Source organism: Myotis nattereri (genome assembly GCF_964212035.1).
Source record: "Myotis nattereri genome assembly, chromosome: 12".
NCBI classification, from domain to species: Eukaryota; Metazoa; Chordata; class Mammalia; order Chiroptera; family Vespertilionidae; genus Myotis; species Myotis nattereri.
This window is the reverse complement of record NC_138087.1, coordinates 38,395,198-38,420,154: the sequence shown is the minus strand read 5'-3', so window position 1 is coordinate 38,420,154 and position 24,957 is coordinate 38,395,198. Positions and strand designations below refer to the sequence as shown.

Genomic DNA, 24,957 nt, shown 5'->3' with positions numbered 1-24,957 from the left:
AGAAGCATCTACTTGTGTCTTCACCCCTCAGTTCACAACTCAGGGATTCAGTGATGCTGTTCTGTTCCCCCAGGCAAGCTCGGCTCTGGACTGCAAAGACAGCCTGCTGGGAGGTGTTCTAAGGGTTCTGGTGAATTCTCTGAGCTGTGATCAGAGCACCACCTACCTGACTCACTGCTTTGCAACACTCCGTGCTCTCATTGCCAAGGTAAACACAGAATGCTTGTTTTCTTACTCTTCATTAAGAGTTAAGATTCTCGTCTAGCGTCAGACTGCTCCCTTCAGGTGCACAAACCCCACAGCGTCCTGTCTTAAGTGACGCGGTCAAGGCCTTAAGTCTCCCCAGGAAGGAAGCAGATGCACTATGGCGAGGAAAAAAACGGGCTCTCAAACTTGAAACGTGGGCCGAACTGTAGAAATATGGAATGGCCACTCACTGGAGACATCAGAGGAAAAGTCCATTAAGCAACGTTGCCTTCCACCCCTTTTCTTTAATAGTGCCTCTGACTGAGATTAAAGTCCTGTGTGTGACACCCAGCAGTAAGCCTTTCAAAATGTCATGTCATGAAACAACAGAAAGTTTCAGCCAGGGAGAGGTCAATGGGGGGGAAAAAAAGATACATGTAATTCTTTAAACAATAAAGAATTTTAAAAAATAACGGAAAGTTTAGAAATAAATTTCTCTTTCTCGCAGCCTGAAGACTATAGATGTTCCTTAAGATGGTCTAAGGCAGTTGGCATTCTCCCGCTTTACTGCGAATCTCAGTTGGTGCCTTCCACATGGGATCTTTTCCATTTAGAAAGTGGAACTCTGCTCTCCCCAGCAGGGTCATTTTTCTTTCTTAGTCACCAGTAATTTTTAGGGAACCCAGTAAGTCAGGATCATCCCTTCAGAGTTGTGACTTTGCCAGTGAACGCAACCTGGCTAACAATGCAATTAATTACGCAGCCCTATTCCTTGTGGTACGGTTCATAATTAAATCTCAACTCCATCATTTCATTTAATCTTCTGATTCAAGTAGCTCATTATCTTTATGGAGCAATGCATGAACTCTTCCGGGCTTTTGCTTGCCCAAGCAGATATTTGCATATTCCCAACAAGCATCCAGTCCAGAAAGCATATGAAAGTGCCTAATAGCCCCTGTGTCTCTCCTAGTTCGGCGACTTGCTGTTTGAGGAGGAGGTGGAGCAGTGTGCGGACCTGTGTCAGCGAGTGCTGCATCACTGCAGCAGCAGCATGGACGTCACCCGGAGCCAAGCCTGTGCCACCCTCTACCTCCTCATGAGATTCAGTTTTGGAGCCATCAGTGTAAGAGCTCAGACCAGCTGGGTGACCCAGAATCAATAGAGAAAGTCAGTGCAAAATATTGGTTGAGGAAATGTTTGCAGGATTGCAATTTACTTCTTCCTATGCAAAGAAAACAATTGACTATGCAGAGGAAGAGCAGCCTTTGTTTAAATTTGCATCCAAAAATGAACATCAAGACTAATGAATGCAGTGTTTTCCACGTGGGTGTTTCAATAAAAAATGAATGAATAGATGTAGATTCAAAGCTGTCATCTGCGGGGGGGGGGGGGGGGGGGGGCGCAATACAACAGGCAGAATAGAGATTCTGAAGAGTTTGTTTTATTTATAAATTCTGGTTGACTGGTTCCATAATGACCTGTGGAAGAGAATTTGAAACTACACCTGAGTTTTCATTGAAGCTTAGCAGCCTTTGGTGCTATTTTATTGCAAAAGAGTCAACTTTTGCTTTAGCTGGTCTAGATATTGATAGGTTCTTTTGGAATTTACATTTGTGGTCATGTTCATGAGCATGCTCAAGTGATATTGAAAGATAAATTGGCCCCTGGAAGAAAGGCAGGGTCCTCAGACTACATTAGTCATAACTATTTAAAAGCCATTACAACGTTCCTCAGGGGCCCTTAGAATAGTCGTATTTTCCCATGGGCCTGGAAGGGAAGGAGAAACAGAAAGTGGCGGCCTACCCAGGGTCCAGAATCTCAGAAATCCTGGCCCTGGAGATCATGTTCTTCTGTGCAGTGTAAATAAAGTTCCAGAAGAAGAATCTTGGCACGAAAGGAGATGTCCTGTGACCCACTTTACAGGAACCTGCCAGCCTGGCAGCAGGGAGGCTGCTCAGGCCTCCATGAAAATTTAATATCAGAGCAACATCCTTTTAAGCCATTTAAACAATAATATGAATCTTGTGCAGAGGACACCTCACATTTTATTGAGAGAAAAGGAGATGATAGTTTCAATGATGAGAGTTATTGGTATCTGGCTCTACTGCCTTCAATGATCTACTAGCTGAGTGCCTCTTACTGTCCCATCTTTTCTTTTAACTGATGCAGAACTTTGCAAGAGTGAAGATGCAGGTAACCATGTCTCTGGCATCTTTGGTGGGCAAAGCACAAGACTTTAACGAGGAGCACCTGAGAAAATCCTTGAGGACAATTTTGGCCTATGCAGAAGAGGACAAAGCCATGCAGACCACCCTTTTCCCCACCCAGGTAGGCTGAAGAGCATGCCTTGTCTCATGCATGAATTGGGGATCAGCCAATAATAATAAATTCATATATATGTGTATGTCTGTGTGTATATGCATATATACGTACACTGCAATATATTATATATAAAGTATATAGTTATACATTATATACTTATATATGTAATATAAATGTTCTATAATGTAATTTTACATATTATATATATACTAGAGGCCCGGTGCACAAAAATTTGTGCACTCGGGGGGGCGGGGGGGTGTCCCTCAGCCTGGCCTGTGCCCTCTCACAGTCTGGGACCCCTCGGGAGATAACGACCTGCTGGCTTAGGCCTGCTCCCGGGTGGCAGAGGGCAGGCCCAATCCCTAGGTGCAGCCCCTGGTCGGGCTCAGAGCAGGGCCGATTGGGGAGTTGGGGCACCGCCCCCTGTCATGCACAGAGCAGGGCGGATTGGGAGGTTGCAATGCCACCCTCAGTCACGCTCAGGGTAGGGCCTATTGGGGGGTTGGGGCACCGCCCCCTGTCACACTCAAGGCAGGGTTGATGGGGAGGTTGCAGCACCACTCTCTGTCAAGCACAGAGCAGGGCCAATCAGGGGGCTGGGGCGCTCCCCCTGTCACGCACAGAGCAGGGCCGATCAGGGGTTTGAGGAGCTACCCCCTGTCACTCACAGAGTAGGGCCGATAGGGGAGTTGGGGCACCGCCACCTGTCACACACTGAGCAGGGCGGATCAGGGGGTTGGGGCGCCACCCTCTATCACCCACAGAGCAGGTTTCTGGCCTTTGTTTACCTTCTGTATTTGATAAGAACAGATACTACACTTGATCTTAGCCAAAAGGCCGAGAAGCGATACCTTCTGTATTTGAAACAATGTTGCAATCCTGCTGGCTGAAGCCCGACAGACTGAAGCAGGTTTCTGGGGCTTTGTTTAGCTTCTATATTTGTAACATAGTTGCTTAGAGTTGCAGCTCAGAGGCCTGCAGCGGCAGGCAGGGAACGTTAGAGTCCTCCGTCACTGAAGCAAGCAAGCCTCATGTTCACTTTAAGCTGCCTGGCTGCCGGCCGCCATCTTGGCTGGCAGTTAATTTGCATATTGCCCTGATTAGCCAATGGGAAGGGTAGCGGTCGTACGCTAATTACCATGTTTCTCTTTTATTAGATAGGATTAGAGGCCCAGTGCACAAATTCGTGCAAGGTGGGGTTCGGCCAGCTGGCCCCATCGGGGTTGAGGGGGGCCGATCAGGGGGCGGGGGCTAGCCCAACACCCTGGTCGAACTCCAGGTTGAACTCCTGGTCAAACTTCCAGTTGAGGGGACAATTTACCTTTTATTATATAGGATATGTATGTGTATATATATATATGAAGTGCTCAGGTAGCCTCGGTCTCATTTACTGTGGGTAATGAACATTAAGGATCACAGTTGCCAGTCTGTCTTCCTCTGCTAAGGAAGTTTCTGGAATAAAGCATGCTGATTAATGGCAGTGTTTCTGTATGTTATAGATAGATAGATAGATGATAGATGATATAGATATAGCTATATAGATATATAATGTAGAACCTAAGCTGATGTGCTAAGTTGTCTCCTACTTGGTATAAACAGCCCTGATGTTCTGGATTATACTTTAGGACTCTTCAGGTTGCAAATAACTGGAACTAGTTCACACTAAATTCTTTTTCACCTGCAAAGGTGAAGGCCACAGAGGATCCAGTCTAGACTCCCCTCCACTCACAATCTCTCCTCTCCTAGAGAAGCCTGCTCCTGCTGCCCTTGCACTTTCAGTGCAATTCTAACTCATTACCCTGGGCTACAAAGCGAAGATTACTTTTTCTACACTTTTTTGCAGGTCGAGGAACTTCTCTGCAATCTGAATAGCATCCTGTATGACACAGTGAAAATGAGGGAATTTCAGGAAGATCCTGAGATGCTTATGGATCTCATGTACAGGTAACCTTCTCTGATGAAATCAAAAGGGTGTCACTTGAGGGTCTAAGGCAGTGGTTCTCAACCCTTTGGAGCCGAACATCTCTTTCACAGGGTCGCCTAAGACCATCGGAAAACACATATTGAATATATAATTACATATTGTTTTTGTGATTAATCACTATACTTTAATTATGTTCAATTTGTAACAATGAAAATACATCTGCATATCAGATATTTACATTAAGATTCATAACAGTAACAAAATTACAGTTATGAAGTAGCAATGAAAATAACTTTATGGTTGGGGGTCACCACCACATGAGGAACTGTATTAAAGGATCACAGCATAAGGAAAGTTGAGAACCACTGCTCTAAGGTTTGTCACGGTGGAGTTCTTATTAATGTTATTATCACAGGCCATGTGGGCATACTCTTTTGGATGATACATCCAAAACTGTTTATAGAAACTGGTAGAAATTAATTATTCAGAGAGAGTTGATTCATGTACAAGTTATCAGGAAGATCTCCCTAATTTAAAGTAAGATGCCCATTTTATAACACTACCTTCCACTTAGTATAGAGTGAGAGAAAAGAACTATCAACTGTTATATGAGTTATTTCTTATGTGTTTTTACTATTATATTCAGACATACAGGTACAGTTTCATTTTAAAAAATCATACTTTACTCTGTAGCTTAAAATTTTGCCTCGCAGCACTGCCTCGGGAGAAACTACTTACAAAGACAAAATCATTCTGCTATGATGAAATAAGAATGGTAGTACTGCCCTGACCGGTTTGGTTCAGTGGATAGAGCATCGGCCTGGGGACTGAAGGGTCCTGGGTTCGATTTCGGTCAAGGGCATGTACCTTGGTTACGCGCATATCCCCAGTGGGGGGTGTGCAGGAGACAGCTGATCAATGTTTCTCTCTCATCGATGTTTCTGGCTCTCTATCCCTCTCCCTTCCTCTCTGTAGAAAATCAATAAAATATATATTTTTTTTAAAAAAGACAGTACTTTCGTCTTCTGTTTTTTGAGAGAAAGGAAAGAAAAGGAAGAAAACTGCTAGAGATCCATTACATAAATATCATTTTATCAGGTCTCTTTTTTCCCATAAAGCTTTAATTAAATGCTGTTCCTTGGGGTCTAAAACACCTTAGACATGGAGTGAAAACAGCTGGACTGATAAATGTTGGCCTTTTCTCTCATATTCTGAATGTGTAGGTAAAGTCTGGAAGGGGAATTTCTTGGGGGGGGGGGGGAAAGTGGCCACACACAGTAGAAAAACAGTGTCATTAACCAGTTGTCCTTGAAACTTTCTCACTCTGTCCTCAGAATTGCCAAGAGTTACCAGACATCTCCCGACCTGCGGCTGACCTGGCTCCAGAACATGGCAGAGAAACACTCCAAGAAGAAGTGCTACACGGAGGCCGCCATGTGCCTGGTGCACGCGGCTGCCTTGGTGGCGGAATATCTGAGCATGCTAGAGGACCACAGCTACCTGCCCGTGGGCAGCGTCAGCTTTCAGGTGTGGGGCACGTTCAGCTTTTCCTGCAGGGTAGTGCTTCTCAACTGGGGGCAATCCCCCGCCCTCCCCAGTTCAGAGGGCATTTGACAATGTCTGGAGACATTTTTGATATTACCTTTGGGGAGAGGAGGGAAGGTGCTACTAGCATCTAATAGGTATAAGGCAGGGATGCTGCTAAACACTCTACAATGCTTAGGATAGCTCCCCCCACAAAGAAGTATCTTGCTCCAAATATCAATAGTGCCAAAGCTGAAAAACCTGCTTTAGTGTATTCTATTTGCCTCTTCTCATTGCTGTACCATCTTGGTTTGTTTGGTTTATTAAATTATTGATTGCAATAAGTGCAGAGGCACTTTAGACATTACCAAACACTTTCACATCCGTGACTTCATTTGACCTCCCCACCAACCAGTGAAGCAGGCAGACAGATAAAGAAACTGAGAGAGCATTTTTTCTAAGGTTATTTAAACGCTTTCTCAAAGACTCATAGTTGGCACAGTATACTGACAACCATGAGAGAATTTTCCAAACATTGTAGAAATGATTTCCCTCATGGCCCAAAAATCAAGGAAGAACCAAATCGACATGCTAAGGGAAAAGGGGGGGCTGAATTAATATTTTCTCATGATAGGCTGAATATTGCCCATAGTCAGAAAAGGGAACTTGTCTGCCAGGCTGAAAATTGGTTCAGGCTAGGATGCTAAGCGGCCACTGGGACTGCTTTTGCTAAATGGTTTAACACAGTAGTTAGAGGAAACAAAAGTGTTATGAGTACTTTTCTTTTAAGAAACATAATCTGTGGGAATGACCAACCCTAAAACCATGAACAATATAACAAGTACAGTAATTGAGCCCTTTGCAAGCCAGACTCACAAAGTCATTTACAAGTGTTTGCATTATTCTTGTTTGAACTTACATGATTGGTTTTATAAAAGGCTTTGTTCTCATTATTGTTTTTCAACGTAATTTTGTGATGCCATGTGAACCAGAAAGAGGGGGCAATTGAGAGTAGCTTACACAGGCAGAGAAAATAAGTCACTGGGTCTGTTGCTGGTAGAGCCAGGAGTTTCTGTTTCCTAGAATACTGTCCACCTGCTAAGCTGGGTATTGCCTCATATTAGTAACTCCTCTTTTCTTATGGTCTTCAATAACAGAAATATTCTCTTTTTTCATTCTCTGCAAATAAATTATATTCTCAATTCAGAAATACTTGTTGTAAAAGCCAAACATTTAATTCTCATCCCATAAAAAATCACATTAGGTTTTTGAATCACAGGAAAGTAAAGAAAGTTATAAAAATCATTTTAGATGTATCTACTTCTTTCATCCAATTAATTTTGGCCACTTGTTTTTATCAAGGGTAAATATTACAAGTGATAGACTTTCAGTGCCCCGAAATCTTTAGGTCTATCACTTAGTTTTGAATTGTATTGTCCTCTTTTCTTGTTTCATTAGCTGAACTATTATTCTTTTATACTTTTTCTCAGTTATTCTATTTTATATTTATCACTTTAATAATTGGTAATCCTTACCATTTTAATTTCACCAAGAATTTGGTTGATTTGCTTATAATAAGTCAGGCCAAGGTGAGATAGAATAGTTATTCTAGAACCTGCATTGAGGGGTGCATATAGCTGTATTTTTTAATATTCTTTATCCATTCATTCATTCATTTAGATGATATTTATTAAGCAACTGTTTTGTCCCCATGAACTTTACATTCTCAACAGGGAACGTGACATCATATGACTATTTCATTCCTTACTTACTTATAATTATAGTTAATGCAATAATAAAGTTGCTATGAATGTTTATAATGTGACCCAGCCTGGAGGTAAAGGAAAAACTCAGAAGAACAAGGAAGGCAAAGGGGAGGGCAGAAGGAACTGAAAAGTGAGAAGTCTTCATGATACACGGAACATGGTGAATTAGGTGTTCTCAGCTACAGAAGAAAAGCCAAATTATGTTGATGCTTTTGAGCCAATTTTCTCTCAAAGGAGATATACCACATCCATTTGGAAATATATGCTTGCAGGGGGTGGAACACCTAACCCACAGTGACAGAAGGAAAAAAATGGAATTTATCAGCTAGCATGAGGAAGGTGAACCTGCCAAACTGAACCTAAGGACCCAAACAATGTCATCAGAACTCAGTGTCAAAACCATTTCCTGCCTCTGCTTTCTGTTATGTCACCTTCATTCTTCACAGGCTTCCCACACTCACTGAGAAACACTTAGGCTTACATCTTCCCAGGTTCAAGTCCAGGAGAATAGACAGATGCCTCATTCCTAGCAGTTGCTGAGAAAGCCTCAGTGCATCTTATTGGTTCTGATGGGGTCGTGTTCTCCTGCCTGAACCAATCAGAACGGCCAGAGGAATGGAATGAGAAGTGGAATTGGCTGGGCCAGAGTGGAGGTCCACACCTGAAGTTATGGATGGTTCTCCAGGAGGCTTTACTGTGTAGAAGGATGAGGGAATTCTGGCAGCATTAACAACAGATGTTCAGTGTGGAGTTCTTAGATGCTTTGTGCTTTAGTTTTCAACCTTGTTCTGCTCCAATAAAATTGAATTTGGGGGGAGGTGGGAGCAGTTAGAGATCAACCAAAGGACTTGTATGCATGCATATTAGCATAACCAATGGACACAGACACTGGCCCCTGGGGGCTTGCCCTCGGGGGTGGGAATGGCTGAGGGGGGGAGGGGTCGATGGGGAAAAAGGACACATGTAAAACTTTAGACAATAAAAAAAAGATTAAAAAATCGAATTTTTGGAAAAGAATTGTAAACTAGAGATAAGTAAATCTGTGAAAGAGAAATAACTTTGAGACCACTGAATTTTACGGAACTGAGATCATTGAAATGCTATGCCCCAGAGTACAATATTTACTCCACAAGTGTGGATATGGATGCAGCAGTCTCAGATACTGCTGTTACTCTTACCTCCTAATTCTGAAGCCAGGAAAGTCTGCCCAGAATCTTTTTCCTATGACTACAGCTAATAAAGCTATATAACTTCAAATCTGTTCCTCTGCATGTAGGAAATTGCATACAGTTCTAATAGTATTTGCTTTGGGGGTTATTAGATTCTTTCAAATGAATCTTTTGGACCTTCTGTTATCTCCAATCCAGAAACATCATAATAGAAAGACCAGGTTTGGAAGAAAGATTGGTTACAAAAGATTCTGAAAGCCTCCTATATTCCTAAAACCGCATTACAATATTGGAGGTGAAGACATAGGACCATAACAACTCTCTTTTCCTAGATTGCTAAGGTAGATGCACTTGATCCTACTAGCCAAGCCAGGAGGCAGACATATATTACTCCAAAAGCCAACTCTGATCCATTGGTAGTGGCTGACTAGAGTACTATGCGGAGAAGACTTTTGAGACTATATCTAAGCTTCAGGGGAAAGAGTGCTATGATTGATTAGTTATGCCTGCCATGAGTGCAGGAATAGGAAGGGACATGTATGCTGTTTGCAATGCCTTAAGCTAGAAAGGTTTCCCATTTCTTCCATGCTCCATATGCATTTCTTCCACAGCTGGGAGACAGGTTGAAGAAAATGACCCTTGACCTCTCAGGTCCAGAGCTGGGAAGAGGCATTTGAGGCAGTAAGGCAGAGATCAAGGTAATACTCTCAGGGTCAGGCAATTTCAGGGTTAGCACTTCCACAGCCCCAAGAGTAAGTGCCGCCCTGTGTTTCTCGGGGGTTCACCCTAGACCTGGCTTCAGCCACTGCATTCTTTGCCAGAGACTTCAAACTCTACAGCTTAAGTAAAGAAAGGGAAGGCATGTAGAAAGTAACAAAATGTTTGGGGTAAAAAGGATAACTGCTACATTACCATAAAATTCTCCATGGAGAAGACATTCTAATTTGCTACTGTCGTATAATATTGTGGTTCTTCATCTGAAAGTCAAGTCAGGAGGAGCAATGTTCAGAAAAACACCCCAAAAAAGTAAGAGGTTCACTCAGCTGGTGAAACGAGGAGTCTGGTCACCTGTTATTTGGCCTTTGCCTTTTAAAAACCATGACCCCAGCTGGATGTCCCTTATGGTCATTTCCTTAAATGTTGTTCAACTGTTGTTATATTGAGGTAGGTATCCTTTCTATAGCTCCTAATGGTTATTAAAAAAAAAAGAAAATTGTGAGTTTTGAAGGCCTGTTGCTCATATGTTCTCTCCGAATGATGAATCGCCAGGGCCTCTCCCCGGGGGAATCACAGGCCTGGACCTGACAATCACAGGCTTGCTGCAGATCTTTGAGTGTGGCTCTCATCCCGACATTTTGGGTCCCCGTAGTGCCTTTTGTTAGCAGGGTTTCCCTGTTCTCCAAGCTTATACTTTCATTTCTTTCAGAATATTTCTTCCAATGTGCTGGAGGAATCTGCAGTCTCTGAAGATACCCTGTCGCCTGATGAGGATGGCGTGTGCTCAGGCCGCTACTTCACCGAGAGCGGCCTGGTGGGCCTCCTGGAGCAGGCGGCCGAGCTGTTCAGCACGGTGAGTGCACTCAGTGGTCCCGGAGCCTGGCCTCACACTGGGCTGAATTCCTAGTGCTGTGAATGTGGCCTTAATGGCCAAGCCAGTGCCACTTCGTGAGGACATATGCAGGGGTGTGCAGGACAAGGGATGGCCAGGACGACTTTGATGGCTGCAAATTGCACCAGCTCTCCAGGGAGGTGAGAAAGCCTTTCACCACCGCAACAGTCTGCTTTCACCGCGTGCTCATTGGCTGGGCAGCAGTTTCACAGCATTATTTCCATTTAATAGGGGTGGAAGCGAAGCCACGGAGAGGTGAAATGGCTTGCCCAGGGCTACACAATAAATGATGAGGCATGTTCTCCCTGCCTCATCTTCCCTCTCAGAGAGGAGAATATTGGGGGAGAGGGAAAGAATAAATCGGCAGCATCTTCCTTCCTAACAACTGAGTTGCCCTCAGGATCTTCACGGCCACGTCCAGCTCACAGAATGTGGGAGCGGAAACCACCGCGGCTCCCCTCATTGACCTAATCTGGGTCTAAACACTCCTAACAAAGAAAATATATGTAGATTAAGTCAGCGATTTTCAATTTTTTTCATCTCATGACACATCAACTAATTACTAAAATTCTGCAGCACACCAAAAAGTATACTTTTTGCTGATCTGACAAAAAATATAATTCTGATTCATTTACACCAGACAGCTATTGTTGTGTTGACTGTTTTTGTGTGTTGTTTTGTTTTTGTTTTTTGACAGTCTAAGGAAAAAGAGGTCAGTGCCCCTGACCAGATAGTCATGTACTGCATGTTTTAAAAATTCTTGTGTCATACCAGTTGAAAGTCTCTGGGGATTAAGTCACTGAGATTCAGGGCAGGGGAGAAAGTGTCTTATCCATTTTCATTGTAATAATCTCCCTCTTCCTTAAATATTTAATACTCCACTATATCTAGATGATTAATTTTTATTTCATACTTACATTTTTTTCTTTTCTACTTTTCAATTCCCAAGTTTCCAACAAACAACTTCTGTGTGTTTTAATTATTGTTTTAACTATGTTCTTGTATCTTTTTTCCTGACTTCTTTTTCAGGATTCAGAAAAGAAGTCCAATGTACTCCTATTTTTTCTGAAATTTAAGAAAATAAACTATTAGAATCCTACTAACTCCTTTCAGGCATACATTGAACATCTGGTCATGAGGGGGCCCCTGAGGACATTTAAGTATGCTAAATCTGCCTTCCTAAATTGCTCTTATTTTCTGCTCCAAATCTCCTGTTCTTTTTTCTTTTTTTCAGTGAAAACCCCTTTCCTTGCTTAACATCAGCATAAAGAACTATTTAGCATGTGTCTAGTTCAGTTTGAGTGCTATATAGCCATCCCAAAGATACTCAGACATCACTTCTGCTCTGTAAAATATCCTGGTGCCCATAATAAACCCATTCTCCAGCACTGGAAGGTGTCACTCAGTGGTTAGAGCATTGGCCCACGCACCAAAGGGTCATGGGTTCAATTCTGGGTCAAGGGCACGTACCTGAGTTGCAGGCTCCAACCCTGTCCCAGTAGGGACACATGCAGGAGGCAACCAATCAATGTGTCTCTCTCACATCAATGTTTCTCTCTCTCCTCCCCCTCCCCTCCCTTCTACTTTCTCTAAAAATCAATGGAAAAAATATCCTCAGATGAGGATTAAGAAAAACAAAGAAAAAAAATTCTCCAGTACATAATGAACTCTGGTTTCTCTTTTTTTTTTTTTTTTTTTTTAAATTTTATTGATTTTTTACAGAGAGGAAGGGAGAGAGATAGGGAGTCAGAAACATTGATGAAAGAGAAACATCGATCAGCTGCCTCCTGCACATCTCCTACTGGAGATGTGCCCGCAACCCAGGCACATGCCCGTGACCGGAATCGAACCTGGGACCTTTCAGTCTGCAGGTCGACGCTCTATCCACTGAGCCAAACCGGTCTCGGCAATTCTGGTTTCTCTTACGTTTCCAAAGATTAAACTCTCTCTGATTTTCTCCTCTTCCCAAGGGAGGGTTGTATGAGACGGTGAATGAGGTCTACAAACTGGTCGTGCCCATCCTGGAGGCGCATCGAGACTTCCGGAAGCTGGCCTGCACGCATGACAAGCTGCAGAAGGCCTTTGACAGCGTCATCAGCAAGGTAGCCGGGGATCCTGGCCAGCACAGTTACCTGGCAGCAGGGGACCCTGACCTAGAGATTGCTTAGCCCTCCTTCCTCTCTAGGGAGTGATCTACCTTGAGCACATCATGACTCTAGTTCTCACCTTCCAAACAGAAAAGGGCTGGGAACAAACAAGAGCACTGACCCCAATTCAGAGTATGAGAGAAGGCTGCTCGAATTACTTCACAAGCCGGCAATGTGAGAATCTTTTAGATTCACTTAAAAGAAGTCCTAGAAATTTTTCATGGGATTTCTTTTGTTATTATTTCCAAAATTCATTTCATAAACATTAAAAGTTTTAAGGCATGGTTTCTGTTTATACTTTCCATAGGAACAAACTGCTTTATAACACAACAGTGAAAGGCTCCCATCCTTTGCAATGCAATGAATCCTCTTGAAGTACATAACTTAGGAGAGGTTTTCTTATTTTGCTCATCAGGGTCATAAGAGAATGTTTGGAACCTACTTCCGAGTTGGTTTCTATGGATCCAAATTTGGGGATTTGGATGAGCAAGAATTTGTTTACAAAGAGCCTGCGATTACCAAGCTTCCTGAGATCTCTCATAGACTAGAGGTAAGAAAAGTGACTCTGTGTGCATGGCCTTATATACTTTACCAAAAAAGTTAGAGTTGGTCATTATGAAAAAAGACAGTCATGGGTTTATCTTTGATCTCTATATACATTTTTCCACATTGCATGTATAATATGAAGGTATTAGGTGAGTTCATGGGGTAAAGCAAGATTTGGATAGTTTTCTCCTAAGGTTCTATGTGTGCTTGTCAATGTTTGTATATTTATAGGGTGAATATTTATTTTCCAGACTATCCAAAACTCAAAGTCATCTACTCTCTTGTAACCCTTGCCAAATTTCAGTATGAGATTTTCAGATTGAAGGTTATTACCTTGACTTTAAAGTAATCTGGCCAAATGACTGAATTGCCCTTTGAAAATGCTGTGGCCATCCTTTTGGTGTCACTGGACAACACATCCCACTTCTGACACAGAGATGCTCACAGTAGCCACACCATGGACTGTGGCATAATAAAGTCTTCCTGCTGATCCAAGGAAAATAAGAGTCAGTATCACAACCCATGGGCTGGCAGCCCCAGTTTCAACCTGCTGGTACTACATATGGTCCAGCATGTAGCAGAAGGGAGCAGCATGTTCCTGGAGGAAAGGCTGAAGAAAAAGGGAAACAGCATAAAGAACAGTGAGAAAAAAGGAAGCAGACATTGAAAGAGCCAAGCACCAAGAACTTAGGAGGAAAGTCAAGGAGTGCCCCCAAAACAAAACCCTCTCAGGGTGAATAACTGGGGTCCCCTGAAATGCTGACAGCCATTAACCAGAGATTCACTCCTCGCTATTGCTTTGCATTTAGGTTCCACTATGACTATAAAACTTAAAACACCTTAGTTGCCAAGTTTCTTCTCATACTATCTATTCATGCCAACTAAGACAAGGGGCTTTAATCCTTACGTGGCTCAAAGAAGCAATGGCCCAGAGTAGTTAGGTGACTTACCCAAAGTCATTGAGCTCACGAGGAGAACTAGCAATTGACCCCAGGATACTGGCCTTCTTAATGTTCCCCCAACTTAGGGCTAGAGGCATATATTTGGTCGTCTTGTGCGCTGTGGTTTGTCACATTATGGAAAGGCTAGTGACCTCCAAGTTCCTAGGGTACCACAGGCAAGAAGTGAACAGTGCCATACCCCTGGAGCCGCTTCAGGAAATGTGATGGCGCTGGTTGCACTTGAGGTGAAGCATGCATACTGTACGGGGGCATGTATCGGTTTGCAATGCTGCACTTCCTTATGTTTTTGCTTTTGTCTCAGGAAAGGCTGAACTTGCCTCACTAGATCAGAGGGACTTTCAGTGATCAGTAAGCAAGTTGTCCCTTACACTTGTTCCAACCTTATTCTACTTCTGAGAGATGAAGACTTGCATTACATTAAAATAACCTTTCTAATCTGTCGGTTTCTCTTACCTAGGGATTTTATAGTCAGTGCTTTGGTGCAGAATCTGTGGAAGTGATAAAAGACTCTGCTCCTGTAGACAAAACCAAGCTGGATCCTAACAAGGTATGGGGATATTTGCAAAAAATAGCCACCAGGCTCTGATTCCCTTTGCTCTACCCCAAGAACATAAAATGACCCCCTCTGGTGGGCTCTCCAAGTCATTTCAGTGCAGCCAAGTCTTTCTGTCTAGGGTGCGACTGCTATTTGTTTAGATCTTAAAGAAACCACACTGAAAAGTAGGAATCACAATAAAAGCTACTGCTCATTAAACACCAGCTCTGTACCTGGGACTGCATTAGGCCCTTTACATGCATCATTGCGTTCTCCGATGATAGCCCTTTGAAGTAGGTGTAGTTATTCCTATTGTACACGTGAGAGAACTAAGGTGTGAAGTGGTTAAGCAACTCTCCGTGGTCACTCAGGTGCCGAAGCCAGTACTCACACTCAGAGCCCTTCATCCTCAAAACCATACTCTTAATAAAACCCTCAACTTAAAACATGTTAAAAAGGTGCACCCGTTCTGGCTGGGTGGCTCAGTTGGTTGGAGCATCATCCTGGATACCAAAAGGTTGCAGGTTGGATTCCTGGTCAGGTCACATACATGGGTTGCAGGTTCGATTCCTGGTCTGGGCATGTACGGAAGTCAACCAATCAATATTTCTCTCTCACATTGATGTTTCTCTGTCTCTGTCCCTCCCTCCCTCCCTCTCCCCCTCTCTATATTCCCTCCTTCCTTCTCTCCCTTCTTCCCTTCTTTCTCCTCCCCCTCACCCCCTCCTCCCTTCTCTCTCCCTTCTTGTCTTTAAAATCAATAAACATGTCCTCAGGTAAGGATTTAAAAAAATGATGCAGCCTTCCCACTGACAACTTTTCCAGGCTGCAGGTAGTCCTTCCAGGCAAGTGCAGGCGAATGTGCTATTGGGGAATGATGCAAAGGGCTTGGAGTTCAGTGTCCTCACTTCTCATGTGAGGGTGTGTCCTGTCTCACCCCTAACTAGGTGGACTGCAGTACACTCTGACACTCACCACGGGAGTTCACATCACACACCACCAGTGACAGGCTCAGTCCTCCATAGGACTGCTCTCACTTGAGATACCAGCCTCAAGTAGGGCCCCTGAGCTACCCACACTTCTATCCAGATGGCTACAAACCTGGACATTCCTGTTCACCCCTCGGATTAGATAATTCATTAGAATGGCACAAAACTCTGAAAAGTACTATACTGACACTGTGCCTAGAAATGCAAAGATCAGATATATTCTTTCCTAGAGGCCCAGTGCACAAAATTCATGCACAGGTAGGGTCCCTAGGCCAGGCCGGCAATCAGAGCCGATCTGTGGGGTGACCGGTGGGACAATTGGTGGGGGGCCCCCGCTGGCACCCACCTTGGCTGGCCTGTGGGCTGGGGGCAGTTCTTGGATTAAGCATCTTCCCCCTGGTGGTCAGTCACCATCACAGCGACCGGTCGATCCACTGGTCGTTCTGCCATTTGGTCAATTTGCATATTGGGCTTTTATTATATAAGATTACACCACCGAAGGATGCCTCCTTCCTAGCCCATAGACATATGTTCATGAGAGAGCATTCTAAACCAGGGGTGGGCAAACTTTTTGACTCGAGGGCCACAATGGGTTCTTAAACTGGACCGGAGGGCCGGAACAAAAGCATGGATGGAGTGTTTGTGTGAACTCATATAAATTCAAAGTAAACATCATTACATAAAAGGGTACGGTCTTTTTTTTCAATAGTTTTATTCATTTCAAACGGGCAGGATCCGGCCCGCGGGCCGTAGTTTGCCCACGGCTGTTCTAAACTGTTGGAAATAATGCAAGGTCAAGGAATTATTAAGGGTTGGGGACAGAGGAGCAGTTGCAGTCTGGCAGGGCTACACGATGAAGAGTCCACACTCTTTTCCCAGTACTGCCCTCCAGGATATTAAGAAGATGACGCAAGTAGGGAGGAATGGGCCAAATGTAATAGTTTGTTTTTCTGCATATTTCAGAAGACTTGCTCATTTTAGACACATCCCCTAGTCTAGGTTTGAAGATTAACTGGTCAGACCTGAGCTAAGCTTCAGACAGAAATGCTTGAGGTCTTTGAAAGTGGGAATTGGCCGTGTGCCCACAATGATCTGTGCACAGCACATGCTCTGGAGAGTCACTGGTGACATCCCTGCCACAAGGTGCTCTTCTTCCCTTTTTTAAAATACCCCGAGTAGGTTGTGAGAGTTTAAATAAGAAACTGAACCCAGAATTATGACCAGATTTCATCACACTAAATAGTGATTTATGCTCTGAGATCAGTGACCTCACCCATCCATTTCAGTGGGCGGGTGTTGTAAACGCTATGGTCATTGTCATTGTTTTAGTTTTTTAAAGAGACCTTCTTTCTTAGTTAAGTGCCCTTATTCACTCTGCGTGTGTGTGTGTGTGTGTGTGTGTGTGTTTTAATGGGGTACATGCAATAAAAATTGGCTCTTTTGGTGTTCTGTGAGTTTTGACAAACACATGTAACCACCACCATGATCAAGATACGTAAGAATTGCATCACCCCAAAGTATTTCCCTGTGCACCTCTGTGGCCATTTCCTCCCTTTGCTTTAAGCCCCTGCCACTCACTGATCTGTATTCTGTCTCTGCAATTGTTCCTTTTCCAGAACGTCATGTCAATGGAATTCTACAGGAAATCCATGGAATCCCATGATAGCCTTTTGAGTCTGGTTTCTTTCACTTAGCACAGCGCACTTGAGACTCATCCATGATGTGGTAGTTTGACTCTTGGTATTGCCGAGTAGTATCCCATTGCCTGGATGTACCACCATTTGTTTATCCATTCCCCACTTGAGAAACATTTGGGTTGTTTTTGGTTTTGTCTATTCTGAATAATGCTGCTACAGACATTTGTGTACAGGTTTTTATTTGAACATACGTTTCCATTTCTCTTGGGAATGCTCGTGGAGTGGGATTGCTGGGTCGTGTGGTCAGTGTAATCTAACTGTTTGGTAAAGTGACTGTACCATTCTGCAGTCCCACCATCAGTGTATGAAAGTTTCAGCTGCTCCCCATCTTTGTCAGCACTTGGTGTTGTCCGTTTCATTTCGTTTGGCCATGCTACCAAATGTGCAGCAGTCATGGTTGTTCTGGGAAGGAAAGTTTGTCCCTTTGGACTAGCGGTTTGCAAACTCTCATACCAAGTTCCAGTTGGATCAGTCACGAGGGGTGGCCTGTGGATGTGACTCTACAGAGACACACTGCCCTCTCCTCCTCGCTGTGCTCTCTCTCCCTGGGGTGGAGAGGAGGCCTGGCTGACTGCTGAAGTCTCCCCGATGCACTCAGCTTCTGTGGCCGCAGGGAACGCAGAGGGCGGTGCCTCGGCGCTGGTTCCAGCATGCCTCCCCAGTGCGTCCTGGCTGGCTGTTTGCAGAATCGCTCATCTCCTCCTTCCCCTGCCTTTTCTCCCTCAGGCCTACATACAAATCACTTTTGTGGAGCCTTACTTTGATGAGTATGAGATGAAAGACAGGGTAACCTACTTTGAGAAGAATTTCAACCTGCGGAGGTTCATGTACACCACCCCCTTCACCCTGGAGGGGCGGCCGCGGGGAGAGCTGCACGAGCAGTACCGGCGGAATACCGTGTTGACCACCATGCACGCCTTCCCCTACATCAAGACCCGCATCAGCGTCATCCAGAAGGAGGAGGTATTGGGCCCCGCTGGGGACGGGCTCTGGACTGAGGCTGCCACCGAATGAGTGGACAACGCAACCCTCCCTCATGGCAGACTGGAGTGAAATCTAAAAAGGGACACACTGGAAATACCATTTCAGAGAGAGGCTGTTCTCTCATTCTTGTGGTGCCAGGGAATTCCATTGAGGCAGCTACGTATTTCATAGCACAACTTTATATTTAAGTAGTTTCTATTTTAAAGTTCTATCTTTAATATAAATGTTTACAGAAGTATAATTTAAATGTGTATTTTAGTGATACATTTGTATGAACTGTATATATTTACATTTTAAACACTTTGTATTAAGTCTTTATATCTGTAAAGGCTTACAGGTGAATTAGGTGCAGTCGGGTGGTTAGTTATTAGAGACAGGAATGGCAGGCAATCAGCCCCAGGGACAAGGGGTGAAGCTGGAGGAAGGGCTCCCTGCAAAGTGGATAAGGAGGCCCACTGCCTCCCAGGCCCAGCTTCCTCCTGCGACATTGCTCAGCCCCCTGTCTTCATTCAGTTTCCTCATCTGTACTGACAGAAAGGACCCGTCTCTCTTCTGGGGTTCTGTATATGGGAGACGGCTCATCCATGGGACTGATCAAGAAAGTATCTCAGGCCACAGATCGTTCAAAATTAACCGTACTTTAAACATTTTAGTTTTACTTTAAAACACACCCATGTACACTTATTTGTCATTTATTTCATACAAGGCCAAACCTTCTCTGTGATTTTGGGTTGGGCTATCACAGTTCAGCATTGTCTTATGTAAACCCCAACCATAATGCACTGTCTATAACTTTCAGTTTTTATTTATATAAAGCAGAGTGAGAGTTTAAAGATCCTTGCCGGCAGAATCCTCCTGGATTTTTATGATTTTTTTTAACCCTAGCCTTTTATAGTTGTCTTGTGCACACCTAATATGGCAGGAATCTTTATAGCAACTACTTTTCATAGCGCTTTGCCCAAGCAATCAGCTTGGTTTTCATAGAAACAACTCTTTCCCTTTCCACACCCATAGTTTGAGCATTATTAGATTAGGTCATTCAAATAACAAGTATAACAGGCATAATCAAGTTGGTTAATAAACACAGGTGAATTGTGATGACTACACACCTCACCAGGCAGAAGCAGAAGTGACTGAGCTCATTGGAGAGTGGCCCACATGCTCAGGTGTTCAGCAAGCGCGTCAGATAGTGGGTTTCACAAGGGCAAGGAAAGCCTGAACTAGTGACTCCGTTAAGAGGAGGATGGTTTCAAAGGTATCTGCGGTATTTCTTATTGTTTTGGACTTTGGAACACTAGGACATAAAGGCATAGCCCAAAAATAAACCCATGGTCCCAAGAGGAGCCTTTATAATTTTTCTTGGCCATCTGTTGTTCTCTGAGAACTTCAATATATTCATTTGTTAGGGCTCTTTTAACAAAGTCCCACATTGCGTGGCTCAAATAACAGAAGGCATCTGCTATATTTATTGCCTCCTAGTTCTGAAGGCCAGAAGTCAAAATTCAAAGTATTGGCAGGGCTGGTTCCTTGTGAGGGCTGTGAGGGAAGGATCTGTTTGAGGCCTCTCTCCTTGACTTGCCACCTTCTCCCTGTGTCTTCATATTATCTTTCCTCTATGCATGTCTCTGGGTCCAGATGTCCTCTTCTTATAGGGACCTAGGTCATACTGGATTAGGGCCCTTCTTAATGACCACCTTTAACTTGGTTACCTCTGTAAAGACCTTATCTCAAATAAGGCCACATTCTGAAGTACTAGGGCTTAAGACTTTGACTTACAAACTTAGGGGGACATGAATTCACTCATAACATTCAGGAAGGATCATATCTTAAACCAGCAGAACTTAGCAGCCAGCAGATTGACCCTTGAGAGAATTCTGTTTACTAGGAATGCACCTTCAGGGTAGTTGGAGAAGGCACAACTGATGCCAAAATCTTGCGTTATAGTGGGAAAGAAAATCTTGAGTGCTCTATTTTTAATAGCATGGATTTTAAATGTAGACATTATTACAATCAGATTCTGGCCTTCTCGCTTACTACCTGTGTCATTTTTATGGCACTGTCTTCACCTTACAACTCCCTCTTGGACTATAAAATAGAGAAAAGAAGGAGGTTGTTTAAAGGAGTAAATAATAAGCGTATGCAAAGTTCTTGGAACATAATAAGCACTCAAAAAATGTTAGGCCCTTCCTTCCTCTTAACCTTTCCAGATTATTTTAAATTACTCTGAAAGTCTCCTAGTTTCTCTTCAAATCCAGGTGCCCTCAGTCATAGCTCCAGGTTTTCCATGGCTTATAAGATCTGAAAGTGACTTTCCTACATTTCTGTCTTACGTTCAGTTTGTTTTGACACCAATCGAAGTTGCCATTGAAGATATGAAGAAGAAGACCCTGCAGCTGGCCGTTGCCATTCACCAAGAGCCCCCTGACGCCAAGATGCTTCAGATGGTGCTGCAGGGCTCCGTCGGAGCTACCGTGAATCAGGTCAGCAAAACGAGCTAGTGGCAGCTCCTCTGGTTCTTATTATTTTGATTTTCCTATGTTTGCACCTTCCTTCCTTGAGGTTCATGGGGAGTCTGACCAGCACACAAATAATGTTCCTCAATTTGGGCTGAAGACTTGTGAGGTTCAGAACACTTTGAGTGACCTCTTCTGCTTATGCAACAACCCAAGGTAGAAAAGAAACCCTGGAGATTGAGTGGACCATCTAAGGCAGTGGTTCTCAACCTTCCTAATGCCGCGACCCTTTAATACAGTTCCTCATGTTGTGGTGACCCCCAATTTCATTGTTACAAATTGAACATAATTTAAGCATAGTGATTAATCACAAGAACAATATGTAATTATAGATGTGTTTTCCGATGGTCTTAGGTGACCCCTGTGAAAGGGTCGTTGGACCCCCAAAGGGGTCGCGACCCACAGGTTGAGAACCACTTATCCAAGGAGTAGCATTTTCTGACTTGGGACCAGACTCAGCAATATGATTGAGACCTGGGGTCCTACTGAAGAATGCTTAGTCATGACCAACTTAGCCAGAGTTGTTGCAGGGCTTGAGGCTAATCTAAGAAACCTGTAGGAGAATGAGGAAAGGGTCTGGAACATGCAACTTCTGGGTCAGTCATCAGATGAAGCCAGCATGCCAGGAGCCTTGCTAACCAGGAGTGACCTGGGACCAGGTTTCTTGGGCCACTTTAGGTCAGACTGGATCTTCTCAGACCGGTTAGAATCCTGACTCCCAAATTCAGCATGGATTAATTAACCCAGTCTCAGATGGAGGAAGACGCCAGCTTAGTACTCTGTCCAATGGACCACTTTAATTTCGGATCTAAATCCGCTCTTGTCCACACCTCCACACTCAGAAACTCTTGAGCACCGTGACTCTTTCCTCACTCAGCACAATTGGACTCCCCTACAAAATTCTGTGTCCACATAACGTCAAGGGAACAAAAATAGCAGAGAGGAGAAATGACTATTATATTTCCAAGATCAGAAAATATTAGGAAGCTTTTGCTTTTGTAAGTCCCAATCCTTTGATGAAAATAGAAGACTGTATCAGCCCACAACCATGGACTACATATGTGCTCTACATTCCCCTCTAGGGCAACTGAGCAAATGAATCTGAATGGAAGGAGCAAGACAATCCCCATTTTTATAAAAGCAACTCAAAGCACATACCCTTCGATGAAGCATCGTTATCTTTATATATTCAAGGAAACCTATTATTAGTAGCATTTGATTAAGAAAATATGTTTATGCTTCTGAGAATTCTCTGAAAACTCCAGACTCCTCCTTGAGAATCAAAGATCCCTGAAGAGTTTAAGACCTCCCTTTATATTTTTATTTGTTTTGATCAAACCAACTACAAAATTAAATGTTCAAATTAAGAAATCGTGCCAATATTTTCTTCCAAGTAATGTCGTTTTATTTCCAATGTGAGTATTATTTTCCTGCTTTCTCCTTCAGGGACCACTGGAAGTAGCCCAAGTGTTTTTGGCCGAAATTCCAGCTGACCCAAAACTCTATCGACATCACAACAAGTTGAGATTATGCTTTAAGGAATTCATCATGCGGTAAGAAGGGAAATGACTAGGGGTTCAGTAGAGCAGAGGTTCCCAAAGTGTAGTCCCCAGGCCAGCAGTGTCAGCAGCACCTGAGAACTTGCTGCAAAGGCAAATTCTCAGGCACCAGCCAGACCTACTGAATCAGAATCTCTAGTAAAACTCACCCAATTCAGTAAAACTCATCAACAGTGCATTTACAATTGGTAAATGTTATGATCTGTCAGTTGCAACCTCAATACTAGTGGTAGGTGTGGAGCCTTCCTTTCCCCTCTTCGCTTTATTGCTTCTCAGGTCCAATCTGCGCGTGACAGCTTTTTAATGAATAGAGTAACGATTTTGTCCAGTGGTTTGGATCTTGTTATTTCTCCCCCACTCTGCTTTCAGGCAGCAGAGGTGAGCAGGAGTAGAAAATGTCTGGGGGCGTGAACAGCACTCAGGTTTTCCCTCGAGTGAGCCCCAGCTTCTCCGCAGACTTGGGCTGCAGGTCGATAAGCCCAGATATGCAGAGTGAACATAAGTGCACCTTCCGACACTGACTGCTAATAGCGGAAATGTACGCGGGCCAGGCGCACCGCAGCGGGTCCTGGCCTTTCTGACTCAGCCATAAAGAAGCTGGCAGGCCCACTGCTGCAGCCCGTTGTGCAGCTCTTCAGATGGCTGCCAAGTTGGGACTTCAATCCCCTCCTACCTTTTCCTACGATAAGAAAAAAACATCTCAGGGTTTCAGGACCCAAGATGGAGAGATACAACATTCTGTTTCCACCCCTTCTGCTCCCCAAAGCACCAAAACCCTTTTAGACACTGCCAATCTGTGTTTAAATTTTCTTCTTATATTTCTGTCTTGGTCAGCTCCGGCTGGTCTAACAAAATGCCGTAGATCAAGTGACTTGAACAATAGCCATTGATTTCTCACAGTGCTGGAGGCTGGGAGGCCAAGATGAAGGTGTTGGCAGATTCAGTACCTGGTGGGGACCCTCTTGCCGTCTTATAAATGGCCACCTTCTCCCTGCATCCTCACATGGTGGAGACAGGAAGAGGGAGAAAGCTCTCTGGCATTTCTCCTCCTAAGGCCATTCATCCATCATGTGGATCTCGCCCTCATGGCTTATTCTTCTTTCATCTATAATAATAAAAGCATAATATGCTAATTAGACCAGACAGCCGAACAACTTTCCGGATGCCCTTCCGGATGAAGCCGTGGCGGCAGGGCCAAGGCAGACGCAGTTAGGGGCGATCAGGCAGGCAGGTGAGCAGTTAGGGGTGATCAGGCAGGCAGGCAGAGTGGTTAGGGGTGATCAGGCAGGCAAGCAAGTGGTTAGGGGCAATCAGGCAGGCAGGCAGGCAAGCAGTTAGGAGCCAGCGGTCCCGGATTGCGAGAGGGTGCAGGTGGGCTAAGGGACTCCCCCCACCCCATGTACAAATTTTGTGCACCCGGCCTCTAGTATATACATAAACTTACACTATTTTAGAAACCAGCAAAATCATTAAAGATTTTCAGTAGTAGAATAATGTGTTGTATTACATCATTTCCTTTTCCAGTTAGAAAAAAGAACATCCCATCCCTAAGGCTTGTAATTTACAGCATACAATTGGCTGGCAATGTTCCTTAACCATCCTGACTAGATTTTAGCAGTTTTCAAACCCAAAAGAAAAATTCTGAAAATGTGAGGGTGTGAAGAAAAAGGATCCCTCTTGCACTGCTGGTGGGAATGCAGACTGGTGCAGCCACTGTGGAGAACAGTATGGAGTTTCCTCAAAAAATTAAAATGGAACTCCCATTTGACCCAGTAATCCCACTTCTAGGAATATATCCCAAGAAATCAGAAACACCAATCAGAAAGGATATATGCACCCCTATGTTCATAGCAGCACAATTTACAATAGCTAAGATTTGGAAACAGTTTAACTGCCCATCAACAGATGAGTGCATTAGAAAACTGTGGTATATCTACACAATGGAATACTATGCTGCTGCAAAAAGGAAGGAACTCTTACCATTTGTAACAGTATGGATGGACCTGGAGAGCATTATGCTAAGCGAAATAAGCCAGTTGCAGAAAGACAAATATCACATGATCTCAGTCATTTGTGGAATATAATGAACAACATAAACTGATGAACAAAAATAGAGCCAGAGTCATAGAAGCATCAGACTGTCCAATCTAAGAGGGAAGCGGGGGGGGAGGGGGAAGGGAGGGAGGTAAGAGATCAACCAAAGAACTTGTATGCATGCATATGAGCATAATCAATGGGCACAGACAGTAGGGGGCTGAGGGCATGTGCTGGAGGGTGGGAGTGGCTGGGTAGAGGTCAATGGGGGGAAAGGAGATTTATGTAATACTTTAAACAATGAAGAATTTTTTATAAAGTCTGTCACTTGCCCTAACCGGTTTGGCTCAGTGGATAGAGCATCAGCTTGCGGACTCAAGGGTCCCAGGTTCAATTCCGGTCAAGGGCATGTACCTTGGTTGCGGGCACATCCCCAGTAGGGAGTGTGCAGGAGGCAGCTGATTGATGTTTCTCTCTCATTGGTGTTTCTA

At 43.9% G+C, this 24,957-nt stretch overlaps 1 protein-coding gene across 1 annotated transcript in view; it reads left to right on the top strand.

Annotated features, from left to right (window-relative positions):
- DOCK8 (dedicator of cytokinesis 8) overlaps window positions 1–24,957 on the top strand; it is a 198,287-nt gene that overhangs the window by 167,179 nt on the left and 6,151 nt on the right. The window contains exons 35-46 of the mRNA XM_081102903.1: window positions 74–208; window positions 1,157–1,309; window positions 2,356–2,514; window positions 4,352–4,452; window positions 5,767–5,959; window positions 10,318–10,461; window positions 12,471–12,602; window positions 13,063–13,197; window positions 14,613–14,702; window positions 18,103–18,339; window positions 20,697–20,840; window positions 22,320–22,426. Coding sequence (XP_080959029.1) covers window positions 74–208; window positions 1,157–1,309; window positions 2,356–2,514; window positions 4,352–4,452; window positions 5,767–5,959; window positions 10,318–10,461; window positions 12,471–12,602; window positions 13,063–13,197; window positions 14,613–14,702; window positions 18,103–18,339; window positions 20,697–20,840; window positions 22,320–22,426 — 1,730 coding nt within the window. The remainder of the gene's footprint in view (window positions 1–73; window positions 209–1,156; window positions 1,310–2,355; window positions 2,515–4,351; window positions 4,453–5,766; window positions 5,960–10,317; window positions 10,462–12,470; window positions 12,603–13,062; window positions 13,198–14,612; window positions 14,703–18,102; window positions 18,340–20,696; window positions 20,841–22,319; window positions 22,427–24,957) is intronic.